General features: G+C 48.4%; 1 protein-coding gene across 1 annotated transcript in view; it reads left to right on the top strand.

The window, feature by feature from the left end:
- The window catches only part of LOC108790375 (VPS10 domain-containing receptor SorCS1-like), a 475033-nt gene that overhangs the window by 415051 nt on the left and 41961 nt on the right, over positions 1-18021 (top strand). Inside the window, exons 19-22 of the mRNA XM_018560623.1 lie at positions 1576-1762; positions 9409-9542; positions 12209-12332; positions 16828-16940. Coding sequence (XP_018416125.1) covers positions 1576-1762; positions 9409-9542; positions 12209-12332; positions 16828-16940 — 558 coding nt within the window. The remainder of the gene's footprint in view (positions 1-1575; positions 1763-9408; positions 9543-12208; positions 12333-16827; positions 16941-18021) is intronic.

The raw sequence follows: 18021 nt of genomic DNA, 5'->3' as shown, positions 1-18021 counted from the left end.
CTCCGATCCGCCAGCGCGGACTGGCGGAACGGACGGGGGAGGGGGCGGGTACAGCTGGCTCTGCCTCTAGATAGGCAGAGCCAACTGTCACTCATGCAGCTGGGCGGATCTCGACATCGATGTCTGGATCCGCTTCGGCTGCGGCGTCTCAGTATACCGCGAGCTGTAGCTCGCGGTATACTGAGCTTTGGGTCATGGGAGAATGCTAGTTTGTGTCCTAGCGTTACCCTAAGGAGAACTATGGGGAAAAGCCCTGACCCCATAGTTCTCCTTTAAGTAACGCCGGGGTCTTCCCCTACGTTTGCGGAAGCCGGCGGTTCCTGTAGGCACTGCTAGTCTTGGAGCGGAGGGTGCATTTTGTGCAGAATGCACCCTCCTTGCTGTTGCAGGTGTTGTATCTTGACACAACACCGGAAATCAGGCAGAGTAGGTGCCTGCATGGAGGGTACCTGTGCCCAATCTGCCTAATGGTAAATCCGGCCCTTGGTCTCACTCTCCCTTATTAAATGTCAGCTTCACCCAGAAATAGTTTTCTAGATGCTTGAACAGCAGAACTTTAAATCACCCCTTGGCTTCTTACCTGGGACGTTCTGGCCAGAAAGGGGTTGGTAGGCACACCTGCTCCCCCCCTCCCCATGTGATCCAATGAGACTAAATGAGATGCTGCCTGAGCCAACCACCTCAGGCTGCCTCATGAAAGAGATGGCCCTGGTTCTTGTAGTATATTCTATTCCCACTTTCTCGCAAAGGCCCATTTCTGTACCAACATGACTGTGCCCCTGAGCGCAAAGCTAACTCCATAAAGACCTTGACCAGTTTGGTGTGAGGAACTTGAGTGTCCTGCACAGAGCCCTGACCTCAATCCGATAGAACACCTTTGGCATGAATTGAAATTCTGATTGTGAGCCAGGTCTTCTCATCCAACATCAGTACCAGACCTCACCAACGGGCACACATTCCCTCCAAAATCTTGTGGGAAGCCTTCCCAGAATAGTGGCTGATACTGAGCCATACAGAGGTACAGAACTAAGGAGCAGTGGTGGGCGTGGGGGGAGGCCCATGGTTCGAGAATTGGAAGTTTATACAGGTGTGATGGTCAGGTGATCAGAAACAATTGACCATTTGGCATATAAGGAAGGAACACGTGATTAAACTCAGTAGCAGCCATGAAAATCTAAAATACCGCTTGTGAGCCGAGTTGGCTTTTAATATTACATTGCAGCAAAGGTGGCCCAGATTTATAATTCCTGCCCTTCTAGGCCAACTGTCTTGTGCTGCCACTGTGTAAACTCCCAATGGGAGTAGTCCAAGCTTGGCTAGGAATGAGAACTCTTCTTCAGGTTCTTTAGGACAGCACATGGGTCAGGGGAGTGGCAACACAGGGACTCAGAACTACAGTGTGAGATAAGGGGAGTCACATACGCCTCCTATACTTGGAGGTTTTGGCTATTTCACTTGGCTCCAGTGGGGAGAGCAGAGGGGGAGGTAAGTATCAGTTGGGTGGGGTGAGGTGGACATCAAGTCAACCTGTTACTTTTGTTGTTGTTGACATTTTCATTTCTCCTTTCCATTCAGGGAGACATCCAGAGGACCAATATTCAGGTTGACTTTGGAGATGGGATTGCCGCTTCCTATGCCAACCTCAGCGCAACAGAAGATGGCATCAAACACGTCTATCAAAATGTGGGGATCTTCAGAGTCCTGGTGCAAGTGGACAACAACCTTGGCTTGGACAGTAGCATTCTTTATCTTCATGTGACAGGTAACACTTGTATTACTCAACATCAATGTTTGGCCTCCTAGACAGGCGTGGCATTGAAGAGTCACGAGTCAGGCATCGAAAAAGGGACTTCACATAAAAAAAAGTTAGTTTGAAATACCTCAAACCATTCAACTAGTAGTCTAAAGAATATTTATCTGACCTATAAGCACCAAGCATGGAAAATACAAACTACTGTCTGCCGAGGGCCATGCAGTAAATGGCAAAGGGACGCATGTGGCCCCCATATCCAAAGGTTGGTCAACAGGGGCTTAGACAGCTCAGGTCTTTGTGTACAATTGTAGCTCCATGATAAAGTAATATCCTGCAAAAGTGCCCAAAGGCCCATTGACACCAACGCATTGCTGTAAGGGGGAGCTAAATTTCAACATACACCTACCGCGGTGTATTGTGGTGCCATTCATTTTGACAGACAGGTTCTCTTGTTAGGGTACCCCCACCCCTGATACTCACATGACATGACAGGTTTCCTTCAAAACACTCCAGTTTGTGAAGATGTTGATCTTATTTTTTGCTACAAAGTTGACCTAGTTCTAGATTAAACTGTGACATTTTTGCCCCCCCCATGGCCGACGGCCTACTCGTCACCACTACTTTGCATCTCAGTCTCTGCTGCAAACTTTGTATCTTCTGCAACATTCCGCCTAAACAGTATTTAAGGAGCCGAAGTCATTCGGAGCGTGGCAGTGCCACCTACTGTTCCCGATGAATAATTCATCGTACCCAGCCGACGAGAACTTTGCGCAATAGTCGTTGTGCGCCCGACGGTATCAGTCTCGGCACCGCAGGCTCCCCTTTCCGCTAGACTATTAATATCCGTAATACCGGAGTCATCAATTAATACATGCAGCCGCCCGAGTCTACGTTTAACTAATGCTATAATTTGCTGCCGCCAGCTGAGCCGGGGATTTTAATTAATCGGCGCGTTGGAAGTCTGTAAATTTACTGACATTAAACAGGAGCTCGTTTTAGCGGGCAGCGATGTCCTTAGTGCGGCCGCCCGGAAATCAGAAGCCCTCTTATATTGTTTGCAATGTTTCAGACGTTAGGAATTCAATGTTGTTAGATGTTACAGCGCTTCCAAATCCTCCCGCCACATTCTGCAAAGAGCAGTAACAATGTGACGGAGCCTTACTACATCCAAAACAAAAGGGGGCTATTCACAAAGCCGCCAATGGCAGCCGAGTGAATAATACAGCCGAAGTGAAGTGAGACGAATGCTGTTCGCAGTAGCGTCACAAGGGGGGTTGCGGCCCGCACCCGGGTGTCACCATTGCAGGGGTGACACCAAAATAACTGACAGTCATTTTGGTGTCACCCCCCTCTAAAAAGTCGGGCACTCGGTCATGGACCGAGAGCCTGACAGTGTCAGGAGAGAGGAGGGGACCCGGCAGCATACCTTATCCCGCTGGGTGAACGTTCCCTCCTCTCTCTGCCGGCGACCATCACCAAGATGGCCGCCGGCAGGCGTCAATCAGATGGTCACACATGTGCGATGACATCATCTCGCATGTGCGAGGTAACGTCACGCGCATGCGCGATGACCACTCGGCAGGGTGTCACCCGGTCTAGAGACTGGGTGAAACCCGGCCTCAGGACGCCCCTGGCTGTTTGGCTATTCACTTCAGTCCTGTACGGCTGATTTCAGCCGTGCATCGGCTAAAATCAGCCGTACATCAGCTGCCTTCGGTCAGCCGAACATGTTCTGGATGTTCGCCTGAAGCGTAGTGCAGAAGGACTTCGACTCAGCCGATCCAACATCTGGATTGGCTGAGCCGAAACTCCGGCAGTTCACTCGCTGCCGTTCACCCCTATTCTCATAGGAGCCGAATGGCAGTAAGTGAATAGCCGAATGCCGAGTGGCGTTCGGCTTGGCTATTTTGCTCGGTACCTCCGTGGTGGCGAGCAGAATAGAAAAAAATTAAATAAATTAGAAAAAAAAATTGCGAAAATTAAAAAAAGTTAAGAAAATAATAGAAATATTTTAAAGAAAAGAAGAATTTTTTTTTTATGGTGATTAAATACCACCAAAAGAAAGCTCTATCTGTCCCCCAAAAATGGTATAAAATTCATTTCAGTACAGCGTTGCATGACGGAATAAATGTCAGTCAAAGTACTGCAGCGCTGAACACTGAAAAATGGCCTGGCCAGGTAGGGGATCTAAACACCTGGTCTTCAAGTGGTTTAATGATGCACGCCGACCCAACGAACTCCAGCCGAATAATGTGAAATCTGACAGATGCCGGCAAAATATAAACACTTGGGAGGAGCTAGCATTGACATCACCTCAAGCCCCGCCCAACTGTTTCCTATTAGCCGGCACCTGCCAGTCTTCTAGCAGGTCCCGGGCCATAAATAACATGTGACATCATGGCTGGCCCCGCCCAGCTGTCATTTGCATGGAGTTCGGTTGGCTTCAGCCGACCTTTCTCCACGCTTCGCCTTTCACTACGGCTCAGCCGAGCCGAAGCATATGGGATCGGCTTGGCTGAGCCGCCTTTGGCTGCTGTACGGGCTATTGTGAATATCCCGTAGAGCAGCCCTTCGGTTTGACTGAACAGAAGGGCTCCGGCGGCCGAAGGATCACCCGAAGCTGCGGCTGGATCCTTCGGCTCATTAGTGAATAACCCCCTAAGTTTCCTGCAGAATCAGCTGAGAACTGGTCCTGATACCCTGTTTGAGGGTGTCTGCTCTCCCTTGCAGGGTCCTACGAAATCACCCTTGTGTTTGCTAGTAAGCTGTGTGTGTCTCCACAAACACACAGACACATCAAGGCAAGACACTCCCTCCCTCCTCCCTTCTCCATGCTAGTAGATGGACGCCTGCTGGAGACTGCTCTGCCCCTCGTGATCTTGTACTGGACAGGAACTTCAGAGAAGCGGAGCTGAGAGAGTTGGAGCTGCTCTGAAACATGATGACTGTAATTGCTTGAGCAAAGATTTAAATAAATATTTTGCTGGGTGGTGTATATTTGTGTGATCTGCATTTATTATAGAAAAAAAAAAGTTAGAGAGTTTAATACTACTTTAAAGTAACAAAGTAACACCTGCAGTGATTTCAATGGAGACAAACTCGTCTTCCTTTTGCCAATAATGCCCTTTTCCCACGTAATCTATACATAAAAATCCACTTTAAAGTAGTATTACAATAACAAGCTTTTTTTCAATAATGAATCCAGATCAAACAAATATACATCGCCCAGCAAAGTATTTCTTTACATTTTCGACCAGACACTTACAGTCATTATGTTTCTAGAACAGCTCCAACTCTCTGAGCTCGGCTTCCCCGAACTTCCTAGCAAGTACAAGGTCCAAGGAACAGAGCAGTCTCCAGCAGCCGTCTATCTATTAACTTGTAGTATGGAGGAGGAGTGGGGAGCAGGGGAGTGCATTGCCTTGCCGTGTCTGTTTGGTTGTGGTGTTATTATCCTTAGTGGTGAGACAAGTTGTTTTACATGCTGGTTTGTGAGTGTGCCATGATACCTTTCTACTGTTTGGTTGTGGAGACACATATGTAGCTGACTAGCACACACTAGGGCGGCTGCATAGGACCCTGCAAGGCAGAGGAACCAACCTAAAACAGGATATCAGGGTCAGTGCTCGGGGGAACAGCCGATTCTGCAAACTTTTAAACATCAAGGAGCAGCATCCATTGTAAGTGATCTATTCAGCATTTGAAATTAGCTTACAATCCTTTTGTCTTTAATATCATTTTCATGACGCTAGCAGACTATCTGCACGTGTCACTATACATAAGAGCATACATACTGACAGCCGCTCCTGCTGTGTAATGCAAAGCAATGCCCGGCTGTCATTTTGACAGACAGTTATTGATGGTTATAGTGGCTGGGGGAGTAGTGACAGGGAGAGAGAAGCATCCTAGAAACCTTTTAGGAGGTATCTCTTATGTTCACAATCCTTCATGGGTTCATTTCCCTCTCAATGCTGGCATATTACTAATAAGAAAAGTTTTAGTTCTGATACCTTGATATACAATGCCTTCAGTTTCCAAGAGATAGAATGGAGCCTGCAGTGGGTGTGTTTGAGAATTCCTTTCCTCTCTTCCAATCAGGGGGTTCCCAGGTCACCAGATTACCAACAATAGAGAATGGGGTGTATTGGGTGCTACTGCAATTCCTGAATAGGGAAAAGAAGGCCTGGACGTGTAGTGTGTGCTGTGTGTGTGCTCTGTGCAGGGGCGGACCTACCGCTGGTGCAGCCAGTGCGGCTACACCGGGGCCTGAGCCAGGGGGGCAGTATCCGATCCAACACAGTCCCGGCGCTGAGATGGGGGGGCCGCCAGCTGCCAGATACCGATCCGACACTCTCGGCGCAGAGATGATGGGGCCCGCCGGCCGCTGGATATTGTGGAGGGAGCCGGGGAACAAAAAAGCCTGCAAGCACATCATGGGGCAGTACTGGGGCTTCGGCGTTGAGGACCCAGCAAACAGCCGCCTTAGCACACTGGCGCGCTGTCTCCCATACACACTGGGGTTTTTTTCTGCAGCCTCCCCCACCAGGAAACAATTGAAGACTGGCCAGAAGAGGTGAAGGTAAATAATTCACTAAATATTATTATTTGTAGCCCAGCTGATGGGCATGTTGTGTAAAGTACAAGACTATAAATCTCAGCAGTACATTATACAGCAATGCTATTGTTGTATAAAGTATTGCTGGGATGTGTAGTCCTCTATAGCTGCACCCATGGTCAAAACTAAGGGGGGGCAGGGGAGGCATGTGCCCCAGGCGCTGCATTATGGTTGAGTGCCGCCAGCAGGGTAACTTACACACAAGCCTGGGCCAGGACCGGATCAAACTGCGCACATCGCCACCCACCCACCGGTAGGTCCGCAATCATTGGAGGAGGCATTTTTCTAAAGATTCGGTTGCTGTGAGGTCCTGCACTTCCTGGGGACCCCACAGTAGCCTTATAATAGGGAACCACAGCACAGCAGTGCCCGTATACAGCGCCAACGCGCACATGAGACTTGGTAAGACCCTTCTGCCCCTGCTGCAATCTTTTATCTGCCCCCTGAGATGATCTGCCATCTGCCCCCTGACATCCTCCATCTACCCCCTGACATCCTCCATCTACCCCTGCTGAGATCCTCCATCTAGCCCTGCTGAGATCCTCCATCTACCCCTGCTGAGATCCTCCATTTACTCCAGCTGAGATCCTCCATCTACCCCTGCTGAGATCCTCCATCTACCCCTGCTGAGATCCTCCATCTACCCCTGCTGAGATCCTCCATCTACCCCTGCTGAGATCTTCCATCTGCCCCCCTAAGATCCTTTTCAATATGTTTTCAATCTATTTTTCAAACTTTATTTTTTTGTGGTTGCTTCAGGGGGTGTGGATTGGGGGTATGTGTTTTTTTGTTTTTGGGGGGGATCTTGCACCAGGGCCCTTTGTTCCTTAGCTCCGTCACTGCTCTGTGTGTGTGTGTGTGTGTGTGTGCGCGTGTGTGTGCTCTGTGTGTGTGTTTGCTCTCTGTGTGTCCCGAGGCATCATTTTCACTGGAGTGGACCTTTAAATCTCTGAAATGATTCGTACTTACTGACACCACTTAACTATAAACCAGCTTGACCTGCGCCAATTATTTTTTTGCCCTGAATAATTCCCTAAACACACAATTTACAACCTGCAACCTTTGTGTCCTCTGCAATCTGGAACATTCACTTTCCGAAACTCTTTAAAATGACAAAGAGGAGCACAGATTGGCCGTGTCTGTATATATTTCCCCCAATATTGTAATTACAAATAAATAAATGCATTAGTGCGATGTTGTTGACTTTAAGGCCTTTGCAAATGACAAGGGGGGACTTTTTTACTTGTGGAGGGAAAGAGGTCCAACTTCCACATAGGGAAAGACTTCTTTACATTAAGGGCCATTATACACCATCCATTGCGTTCATGTCACAACTTCGTGACATGAACGCACTGGATCGCATAATCAAAGCCTCTCCGCGTTCTGGGGCAGGAGGGAGTGTGGTGCTGCCATTAATTTCATTGGCACCACTGTCACGCCTCCTGCCCTCAATGTGATCGCCCGGACCAGAACACGTGGTACAGCAATGTCTTGCGTTCCATTACGGCGCGATTGCAATAAATTGTGCATGCACTATTGCTGTGCCGTGCTTTCCAGTGCAGGCGATCACACTGCAGGTGGGAGGAGCATCTGCGGTTCCATTAAAATTAATGGCACAGCCACGCCCCCTCCCGCTCTAGAGCGCGGGGAGGCTTTGGTTATGCAATCCAGTCACGGAACTGTGATATGAACGCACTGGATGGTGTGAATGGGCCCTAAGAGCTGTGGAAATGCAGAACAGACCTCCACAAGACCCAACTCTGTGGATTGCTTTAAGACAAATTCAGATGTGGGTTTAAGTTCACAAAATATAACTGGCTATTAATGTTATTACACCGCAAATTGTTGATTCATTGAATATCCCTTATGGAGTGAGGAAAATTTGTTTCCCCTTTCGGAGTGAATTGGGCCTTCTTTATTGGAGTTTTTTTGCCTTGCTCTGGATTAACTTCAGGTTTGGTGGAACTCAATGGACACGTTTCTATTTTCTACCTTATAGCCAATCTATCATACATAATCCCTCTCTTCCTCTTTCCTCTCCTCTCCTCTTGTCTTCTCTTCTCTGTCATATCTTCTTCTTCCTCCTTCCTTCTTCCTCCTTCCTTTTTCTTTCTCCTTCTTCTACTTCCGCCTTCTTCCTTCTACTTCCTCCTTCTTCTTTCTCCTTCTTCTGCTTTGTTCTTCCTTCTTTTTCCTCCTTCTTCTTTGTTCTTCCTTCTTTTTCCTCCTTCTTCTTTGTTCTTCCTTCTTTTTCCTCCTTCTTCTTTGTTCTTCCTTCTTTTTCCTCCTTCTTCTTTGTTCTTCCTTCTTTTTCCTCCTTCTTCTTTGTTCTTCCTTCTTTTTCCTCCTTCTTCTTTGTTCTTCCTCCTCCTTCCTCCTTCTTCTTCATTCTTCCTCCTTTTCCTCCTCCTTCCTCCCTCTCAATTTTCTCTCTCTCTCTCTCTCTCTCTCTCTCTCTCTCTCTCTCTCTCTCTCTTTCCCCCTCTCTTGTTCTTCCTCTGATTCTCTTTCTCTATCATTTTCTTTTATTTCTGGTCCTCTTTACCACTACCTCTACCTTTTTTTTGCCTCTTTCATTCTCTCTTCTCTTCTCATCTTCTCTCTATCCCTCTCCCTTTCTCTGTGCCTCTTTCTCTTTTTCCTTTCTCTCTCCCTTCCTATTCCCTGTTGCTCTGTCCATCCACACTCTTATCATTACACACAGGTGATTGGTTTGCACCAAGTGGTACATCAGCAGAGAATTCTGTTTTAAGGTCCATGAACATTTCAAATAACGGTATTGTGATGAAATAAATAAGCCGTGCATGTATTTTGTTGGGCCGCCAGCAGAGGGCAATGTTGCGACGTACAAAGGCAATCCTTTTTGGAACACTTATTTAAGCTGTGCATATTTCTTCTGTGGTTATGAAGGCATTTCACACTGATACATTGCATTCTGGGCCCTAATTTCAAGTCTTAACTACCAGCTGTGGTGTTTTTATCTTGTATCGATGGAAGATTAATGTGACAAGAAAAAAATGTTTTTCTCCTCTTTCAACAGCTCCCCTGGAGCACATCCATCTCCTGCTGCCCTTCGTCACCACGAAGAACAAAGAGGTGAACGCGTCCGTGGTGTTGTGGCCGAGCAACGTGGGGACCCTGACCTACGTTTGGTGGCTGGGGAACAATAGTGAGGTGCATTCAACTTGACAGAGTACAAACCGTACCTCAAAACACGCATTCTTATTACACCTCAGATTCATGGAGCTTTACACGGGGATAAGGATCTTTATTTTCAGCCATGTAACTGTCATCTAAAAGGCATATTCATACCTGGGAACTTGTAGAAGGTGCTGAGCCGGAGATTAGCAGAAGGGGGAATGAAGTCCACCAATGTGGCCATATACCTAAGGATAGTGCTCAGAGAAGGTTCTCACTCTTACTGAAGGTTATAGTCATTCTGCTCCACACCACCCCTGCTGCCTAGTGTAGCTTAGTGACACATTTTGTTTATATTTAAATCTCCCTCATGGCCCTGAAGGAGTCATTTCCTACGCTGCGGTGCAGACGCCTGACTGAAGGCCAAGGTCATTCTGCACCCGCGCATCCTGGGAACACAATGCAACACTTTGCTTAAGTTTACAATGCCGCTGGAAAGCTGGAGAACTGAGTCAGGCCAGTAGCGAGCCAGTAATGGAAGTGTTGCTGGGTCAGATCCGGCAAGTTCCCAGGTATGGGGAGATTAGCAGGGTAACTAACTGAACCCAGAGGGGTGGGTCCACCACTGTAGCCGTTTACCTAAAGGAAGCGATCAAGGAAGGTTGTCACTGTTACTATAGCTCAAGCGCTACTATAGCAAGCGCTGCTGCTTAGTGAATGGCTTATTAAAGGCCAGGGGAAGATGTAAATGTAAACAAAGTGTTGCAAAGCAATATTAGTCAGCAGCACTGCCGGCACCGAATGCAACACTTTGTTTATGTTTACATTGCCACTGGAAAGCTGGAGTCGGACCAGTAATGAGCTGGTAATGAAAGTGAAAGGCCGCCATTTATGGGCCAGATTCAGCAGTTCCCAGGTATGGGGAGATTAGCAGGGTAACTAACTGAACCCAGAGGGGTGGGTCCACCACTGTGCCCATTTAGCTAAAGGAAGTGGTCAGGGAAGGTTGTCACTGTTACTGAAGATCGAGGTCATTCTGCACCTGCGCAAACACTGGTGCTTAGTGAATGGCTTATCAAAGGCCAGGGGGAAATGTAAATGTAAACAAAGTGTTGCAAAGCAATACTAGGCAGAGGCGCCGCTGGCACCGAATGCAACACTTGGTTAATGTTTACATCAGTACTGGAGAGCTGGAGAACTGAGCCAGGCTTGTAATGAGCCAGCAATAAAATCTAACAGCCAGCATTGCCTGGGTCAGATCCAATAAATTCCCAGGTGTGGGGAGATTATTAGGGAAATTGATTGGAGATCAGTGGAGAGGGGAGGTGCACCACTGTGGCCATTTACCTTAAGGTCGCGGTCAAGAAAGGTTGTCCCTGTTACTGAAGATCAAGGTCATTCTGTACCTGTGCAAACACCGCTGCCTAGTGAATGGCTCATTGAGGGCCAGGGGAAGATGTAAATGTTAACAATGTGTCACTAAGCAACACTAGGCAGTGGCACCGCCGGAAAAGAATGCAACACTTTGTTTATGTTTACATGGCCACTGGAAAGCTGAAGTCAGGCTGGTAAGAAGCCAGTAATGGAAGTGAAAGGCCGGCATTTCTGGTCCAGATCTGGTGGGTTCCCAGGTATGGCTGTAGTGGGCTAACTGCAATTAAAAGGATCTTTATACCTGGTGTATATTTATAGAAGGTTCATTGAGAAATTTGCCTGTTGGAAAAAAAAGAAAACATTAATTAATTCACCCAATCGTGATTCAGTGGGATTCACTCAGCATTTTCTTGCTGGATTCGGTCTGTGTATTGCAAGGCATGCACTGGGGGGAATCTTGTTAAAACTAATCTTTGCACATCTTTGTCCGGCAGTGAATCCTGAGAGTACAGTAGTGGCTCTTTGGGCAGATCTTTTGGTGAGTTGCCATAAGAACAGGAATAAAAGGGAACTCTTCAAATGGAGATACCTGTTCTGGTGACAACTGGCTATGAGGGCTTTTGTGAGATCCACTTTTACTTCCTGTTGTGTTTCTATAACATGACACTTGCCATGTGGGAGAGCACATAACTGTTTCTTAATAAACCTGTTATCCTTTCTCCAGCAAACAGAGCAGCAAGGTGGGCCGGGGTGTTCTAAATGGTTCTACTTTAGCCAGATGCACTGAATATGCATGAGTAGAGGGCTACCATTGCCTTGGGGTGGGGTGGAGAACGGGCAGGACCAGGTTTCAGTCATGATAGAACCCTGAACTAGGAACGTGCTGCTACTCTGTGGCCTTCCCTACCACTCTACAGCCCATGAAGACATCTGAAAGACATGCACTCTTGGACAATACTGCCCTAATGTACGGGTGACACGTGGGCCTTAGGGTTCATGTAATACAACAATGTGTGGCTCAGAGGATTCTGGGAGAGCTCTTATTTGTTTCTTAATGAACCGCTTATCCTTTCTCCAGCAAACAGTGGATTGTGCCAACAGAAAAAAGGCTGCAACATCAATTATTTCTCACAGCTACAATGTTTTTATAGAAGATAACAGGCTGAATCCCAGGGCTCTCAGACTTCGCTCTTCAGATGACGGCTAGACCTATATGATACATCCTTTTAATTCCAAAGTGTAAATGAGTGGATTTGCTTCCATATAGGTTAGCATAGCCCTTGTCTTCCATTTTTTTAAATTTCTCTTTCCCCTTTCTTAATCTGCAGCCAATCATTACCCTGGACAGAACTATCTCCTTCACGTTCGTGGCAGAGGGCATGAACAGCATCACGGTCCAGGTGTCTGCAGGCAACGCCATCCTACAGGACACGAAGACCATCGCTGTCTATGGTGAGTGGGACACTTCGCACATCCGACTGACACAAAATTACATCCTAAAGAGCATAGCTGTGATGGGGCCACTGCTCCAGCAGGTATCTCTACCACCACCACGGTTGGTTTTGTCTTTAAAGTGGACTTATCATCAGATATAGTGGTCCATGTTGAATGCAGCATGCCGAGTAATGTGTCATTGAACAACACTTCCAGGTATTTATTACCGCTCACAAAAATCACAGTACTTCCCGTGACAATGCCTTCAATGTGCTTCTCTATACAACGCAGGCAAATTATGGCTGGTGGGAGGGGCCGGCAAGGTGCTGTAGGTAGCTTTCTGATGACATCACAGCCCCCTGCCTTTACAGAGAACTACGAGGTGAGTGATTTCCACTCATCCTCTTATTTAGAGCCGACCTGTGACAAAAAGAAGCTGTCACGGGTTGGCTGTATAGATCGGGAAGTGAGCAGAAACATGCCGCTGATGCGCACACTTCCTAATCATCTCCCTGCAGTGAGCGGTGACTGTCAGTCACCGCTCCCCGCAGGGATTCCCCCCTCTCCGATCCTCTAGCTCCCCGATCATTAAGAGCTCTTAACAACCTGTGATGCTCTGACCGGCATCCTGCCCAGTGTCACTGGTTGCCATGAGCTGGGTGGGACACTAGCCAGAGCGTTACAGGTTGCTAAGAGTTCTAAGATGCCCACCCTTCCCATAACGTGCACCACTAGCAACCCCTTCCCTGCACCATTAGCACACCGACTCCCCCATTGTAACATGTATCAGCAGCACCCCAACTCCCCAGCCTCTCCCACCCTGGCCTCAGGTGGTGAAAGTCTAGGGACACCCTTGGCTCCGTACACCCTTCCTGACCAGGTCCAACCCCCCCACTGTGGAGAATAATTCCAATGTCCAGCTATGCTCCCAACTTCTCCATCCCGCTCCCCAGTCTCTTCTTTCCTCCCCCTGCCTGCTCCTGGTATCCCAAAATGCCACCTCTCCTGCCCCAACCAATCACAATGCTTCTTCATCCCTCCACCGATCAGCCGCAACTTTATCACTTACAAGTACTGCCTACCTCCCTCTCCCCACCTCCCCTACTGGGCCCTGACCCCCAGGCAATATGGCCCGGTATGAGTACTGCCTGCCCCCTCCCCTCCTTTATTTATTGACATCCCTGGTGGTTCTAACCCTTCCCCGGTCCGTTCTAGCTGGAGTTCCGCCTTGACGCACATGTAAACACAAACAGCGCTCCCTCTTATTCATGACTGGCATCCCGAGCCTTTCAGTGCAATGAACAATTTTCACCGCGGGGCGATTTAAAAATATATATTTTCTCATCTGAAATGCGTGCCTCGTTAGTAAACCTCCGGGTGGATATCTTAAGCAGAGAGATTTGTTTAATGCAACTTTCCACGCCGCGTAATACCTACAATTCAGTCCGCGCGCGCGCACCTAATTGGATAATTACTAACTTGCGCTGCGGCGTGCTGCCGATTATAATGGCTGCTTGACATGTTTTGCCTAATGCTGTTTTTTTTTTATTATTATTTACGGCTGAAAAGATGATGTAAATCATTTATTTGCATGTTGGCTTATGATCTCATTTGTTGGGGAGTGGGGGGAGTGGGGGGGGAGATTAAATACATAATTTAGAGTTTTAATAACAATATAATAGCTTATAACATCTACTTTAAAAGTATAATTCTACGTATTATTGTTGAATAATGTATGTTATGAGGCCTAAACCCACAGCGTGCCATCACTTGGAACTCTCCGGATCTGGGATTTCATAGCTGAAGTGTGAACTAGCCGGAGCCGGTATGTTGGGATTATATGTAGGAGATACAGTACATACATAGGAGGCGCTGGATCTTTAGGAGCTCATGCACATGGGTGCCCGCACCAGTATAATGTAAATTCGGCTGTATTTTACCCCCAACAAGGGAGCCACAGCTGCCGCGTACAGCCTTCCCTAGAAGTCAATGGATGTACGTGGCATTGGGCAGGTGTTCGCTGGTACTTCCGAACACCCATGCACAGGACCATCCCTATAATGAGTCAGACCGGGGGGGTCTGCCTTAGATGGCATCTCTTTGGGTCACGTGGGCCAGAGTGTTCCAGGTTGTTGAGCGCTCTTAGCAACCTGGGACGCTTTGACCAGCATTCCACCCAGCTTACTGACGTCACTTGTTGTCAGGAGCTGGGTGCGACCACCTGCCAAGCTCCTGGCAACTAGTGACATCAGTGAGCTGGGTGGGACGCCGGAGAGAAGTAATGCCACCCCCTTTGGAGGCAGAGCATCCCAGCTTGCTGAAAGCTAACATCCCATGATGCTCTGGCTGGTGTCCGACCCAGCTCACTGACATCACAGCTTGCCAGGAGCTGTGTGGGACCTCTGGCCGGTGTTCCGCCAAGCTCCTGGCAACCAGTGACATTTGCCCCCTTGCTGACCAGAGCACCTCAGGTTACTAGATGCTCTTAGCAATTTAAGACTCTCTGGCCAGAGTCGCAGCTCTGTAATGTCACTGGTTGCTAGGAGCTGAGAGGGATGTTCTGGCCGGCGTTCCGCCGAACTCCTGGCAATCAGTGGTTTCAGTGAACTGGGCAGGACGCCGGAGAGAGGTAACCAACACCCCCCACCAAACCAAAATCCCATACAGGCACCCACCACCCCCTCCCCACAGTGCACCACCAGCAACCTCCCCCTGCCCCCCTCAGGTGAAGAAAACTCTAGGGACACCCCTGCCAGTGCATGCACACGGATGTATGACCTTGGATGCAGGCAGTCTACATCCAGACTTGTACATCAATGCGCATGTGCAGGTTTACGGAAGTAGTGGTATATACGTGCCTGCAGCCACACACATCCAATGACTTATATGGGGGCTGTACATGGCACCTGTGGCTCCCTGGCAGGGGAAAATATGCCCAAATTCATGACGCAAAGGTGCAGCACCCATGTGCATGAGCCCTTATTGTTAGTATCCAGTATTGGGAACGGCCATCTCATTGACTAAGTGGATTCTCTTCAGTAAGGCTGCCCTTCCATATTACAAGACCCCCAAAATGAAGGGGGGTCCTAAGAAAGATCCCAACATGTGAGAAGCAGTGAAGGCCCTACAGCAATGGTCCATGCTAGAGAGGCCATCCTTTAAACTTGCTGGTGTTCACTATTCAATTCTTTGTATACAAGCATGACTCTATTGAGGCCAGTCATTTTTTAGGTCAAACAACATAATATACAGTATAAGCCCTGATGAATGGGGAGTGTTGAAACCACCAAAATGCGTTATCTTGTCTCAATTATTATTTGATAAAAAGACTTTGTGATCATTGGTAGTGATGAGCCAAACATGCCTGGGTTTGCCTCACTTTGGAACCCTGCAAGAAATCCGGGTTTAGTGACTATCCAAGAGAACTTAAAGGAGAACTATGGGGTCCAGGCTTTTCCCCTTAGTTCTCCTTAGGGTAACGGGAGGACACAAACTAGCGTCCTCCCGTCACCCTAGGCTCAGTATACCACGGGCTGTAGCTCGCGTTATACTGAGAACCTGCAGCTGAAGCGGATCCCGACAATTATGCCGGGATCCGCCCAGCTGCGTGACTGACAGCTGGCTCTGCCTATCTAGAGGCAGAGCCAGATGTACCCGCCCCCTCCCCGTCCGTTCCGCCAGTCGGGGCGGGCGGATCGGAGCGGGGAGGGGGGAATCCAGCCCCTCCCCTGTCACGGCAGAGAGCCGTGACAGGATCGAGAGGGGAGCGAACGCCGGTATGTGTTCGCTCACCTCCCGATCTACTGAGCCGACCTGTGACAGTCTCATTGTCACAGGTCGGCTAGAACTATGAGGTGAGTGAAAAGCACTCACCTCATAGCTCTCCTTTAACTCAGGGCCGCCTGTGTTCTAGGCACCAATGATACTATGAGATGCGCACATCATCATTGGTTGCTAAGATGCTGGTGGCTAGGCTGCATTGCGCCATTGGTTACTAGGACACAGGCCGGTGCACTATAACGACCAGTGACACTGTGGGGGCCCTCTGTGTCCTAGCAACCAGTGACACAGTGTGGCCCGCATGGCCCCATTTGTTGCTGAGACACTGAAATCAGGTGTGCACTGAAATTTGTAATCTTCCAAACAGCAGAGGTGGCCTGGTGGAAGGAGAGCTCTCACTGTGGTCTTTATCAGTGCCATTAGGTGGTTTCCCTATTAATCCAGCAGGTGGCGCACCATCATGGCGGTTACAGAGCTGCAGGTGTCGAAATGTGTTGTCACCCTCCGCACAGCATAGCCGGGTGTATGGAATACCAAAGTCTGTGCATTGCTTTAGAAAAATCCATTGGAGACACCCAATGTGTCTATAGTGTGTGATTTGATGCTGCCCTTTATTATGTGTCTCAGCTTCATGTTGAATAGATAAAGTGAAGTTTGGTGGAGCTCTCTGTATGGTTGTTTCTTTCCATGTTCTAAAAGACCCTGACAGTGTGCTCTGACTCCTTCATTCCAGAACAGTTCCAGTCTCTGCGGCTGTCCTTCTCTCCCAACCTGGACGATTACAACCCTGACATCCCGGAATGGAGGCAAGACATCAGCCGCGTCATTAAGAGAGCCCTCATGTATGTAAGTGTCAAAGGAAGGTCTTCATATTGTGTGCTGTACAGCCCATTGAGTCAAGAAGGGGGGTGGGGGATCAGAAGAGTATGTGCAGAGGGTCAGGGGGATCACATGAGTATGTGCAGAGGGTCAGGGGGATCAGAAGAGTATGTGCAGAGGGTCAGGGGGATCAGGGGATCAGAAGAGTAAGTGCAGAGGGTCAGGGGAATCACATGAGTATGTGCAGAGGGTAAGGGGGGATCACATGAGTATGTGCAGAGGGTCAGGGGGATCAGAAGAGTATGTGCAGAGGGTCAGGGGGATCAGAAGAGTATGTGCAGAGGGTCAGGGGGATCAGAAGAGTATGCACATTGCTTTATACATTGTTAGGCAGTCAATAGAAGCTCCATACTTCTTCTGTGATATCAGTATCAGGCTGGAGTCATATTGGAATATATATAATGGGAGATGTTACATTTATGATCAGTCCTCTGTGATTTGAAGACTTGGCGACTCTCATTCTTCAAACATGACTGCTAAGGCGTGCTAAACTGACTGATAATAATAACTTAAAGGAGTTGTAAAGTCCCAGCAGATCCTCGCCTGTCATAACATCAGCATTGTAATAGGAATACATAGTAGAGTTGTCTCTGATAATACAATGAAAGCTTACTAGAAAAAATCCCTTTTATGTAGTGAGCGTTGCCTTCCACCTGCCCATCACTCCCAACAACTTCCTGGATTCCCAATGTGCTTTGCGTCTCTTCACCTGCTGCTTGATGTGACACAATCCCCATTTTCCAAGACTACATACCCCATCGTGCATACCCATCATGCACCACCAGGATGTGCTCAGCCTTACAGGTTGAATGATGCTGCATGACAGTCAACCCAGAAGACTGAGGGCATCCTGTGAGTGCAGGGTGTTCATGAACCCGCCCCTGAGGGGATCCATGACGGTGCCCTGCAGTCACAGATGCAAAGAGTGGTGCTGACGTAGATCACATCTGTGACGCTTTATGCAATATGGGGAACAGACCACCATCAGAGAAGATCCACAGAGGTCCTGTATCATGAGCGCAACCTTAAGATATCTATAAAAGGTAGG

The sequence above is a fragment of the Nanorana parkeri genome, unplaced genomic scaffold (genome assembly GCF_000935625.1).
Source record: "Nanorana parkeri isolate BGI_ZX_2015 unplaced genomic scaffold, ASM93562v1 scaffold469, whole genome shotgun sequence".
Taxonomy (NCBI): domain Eukaryota; kingdom Metazoa; phylum Chordata; class Amphibia; order Anura; family Dicroglossidae; genus Nanorana; species Nanorana parkeri.
Note: the sequence above shows the minus strand (reverse complement) of the source record. Positions and strands in the feature narration are given on the sequence as shown.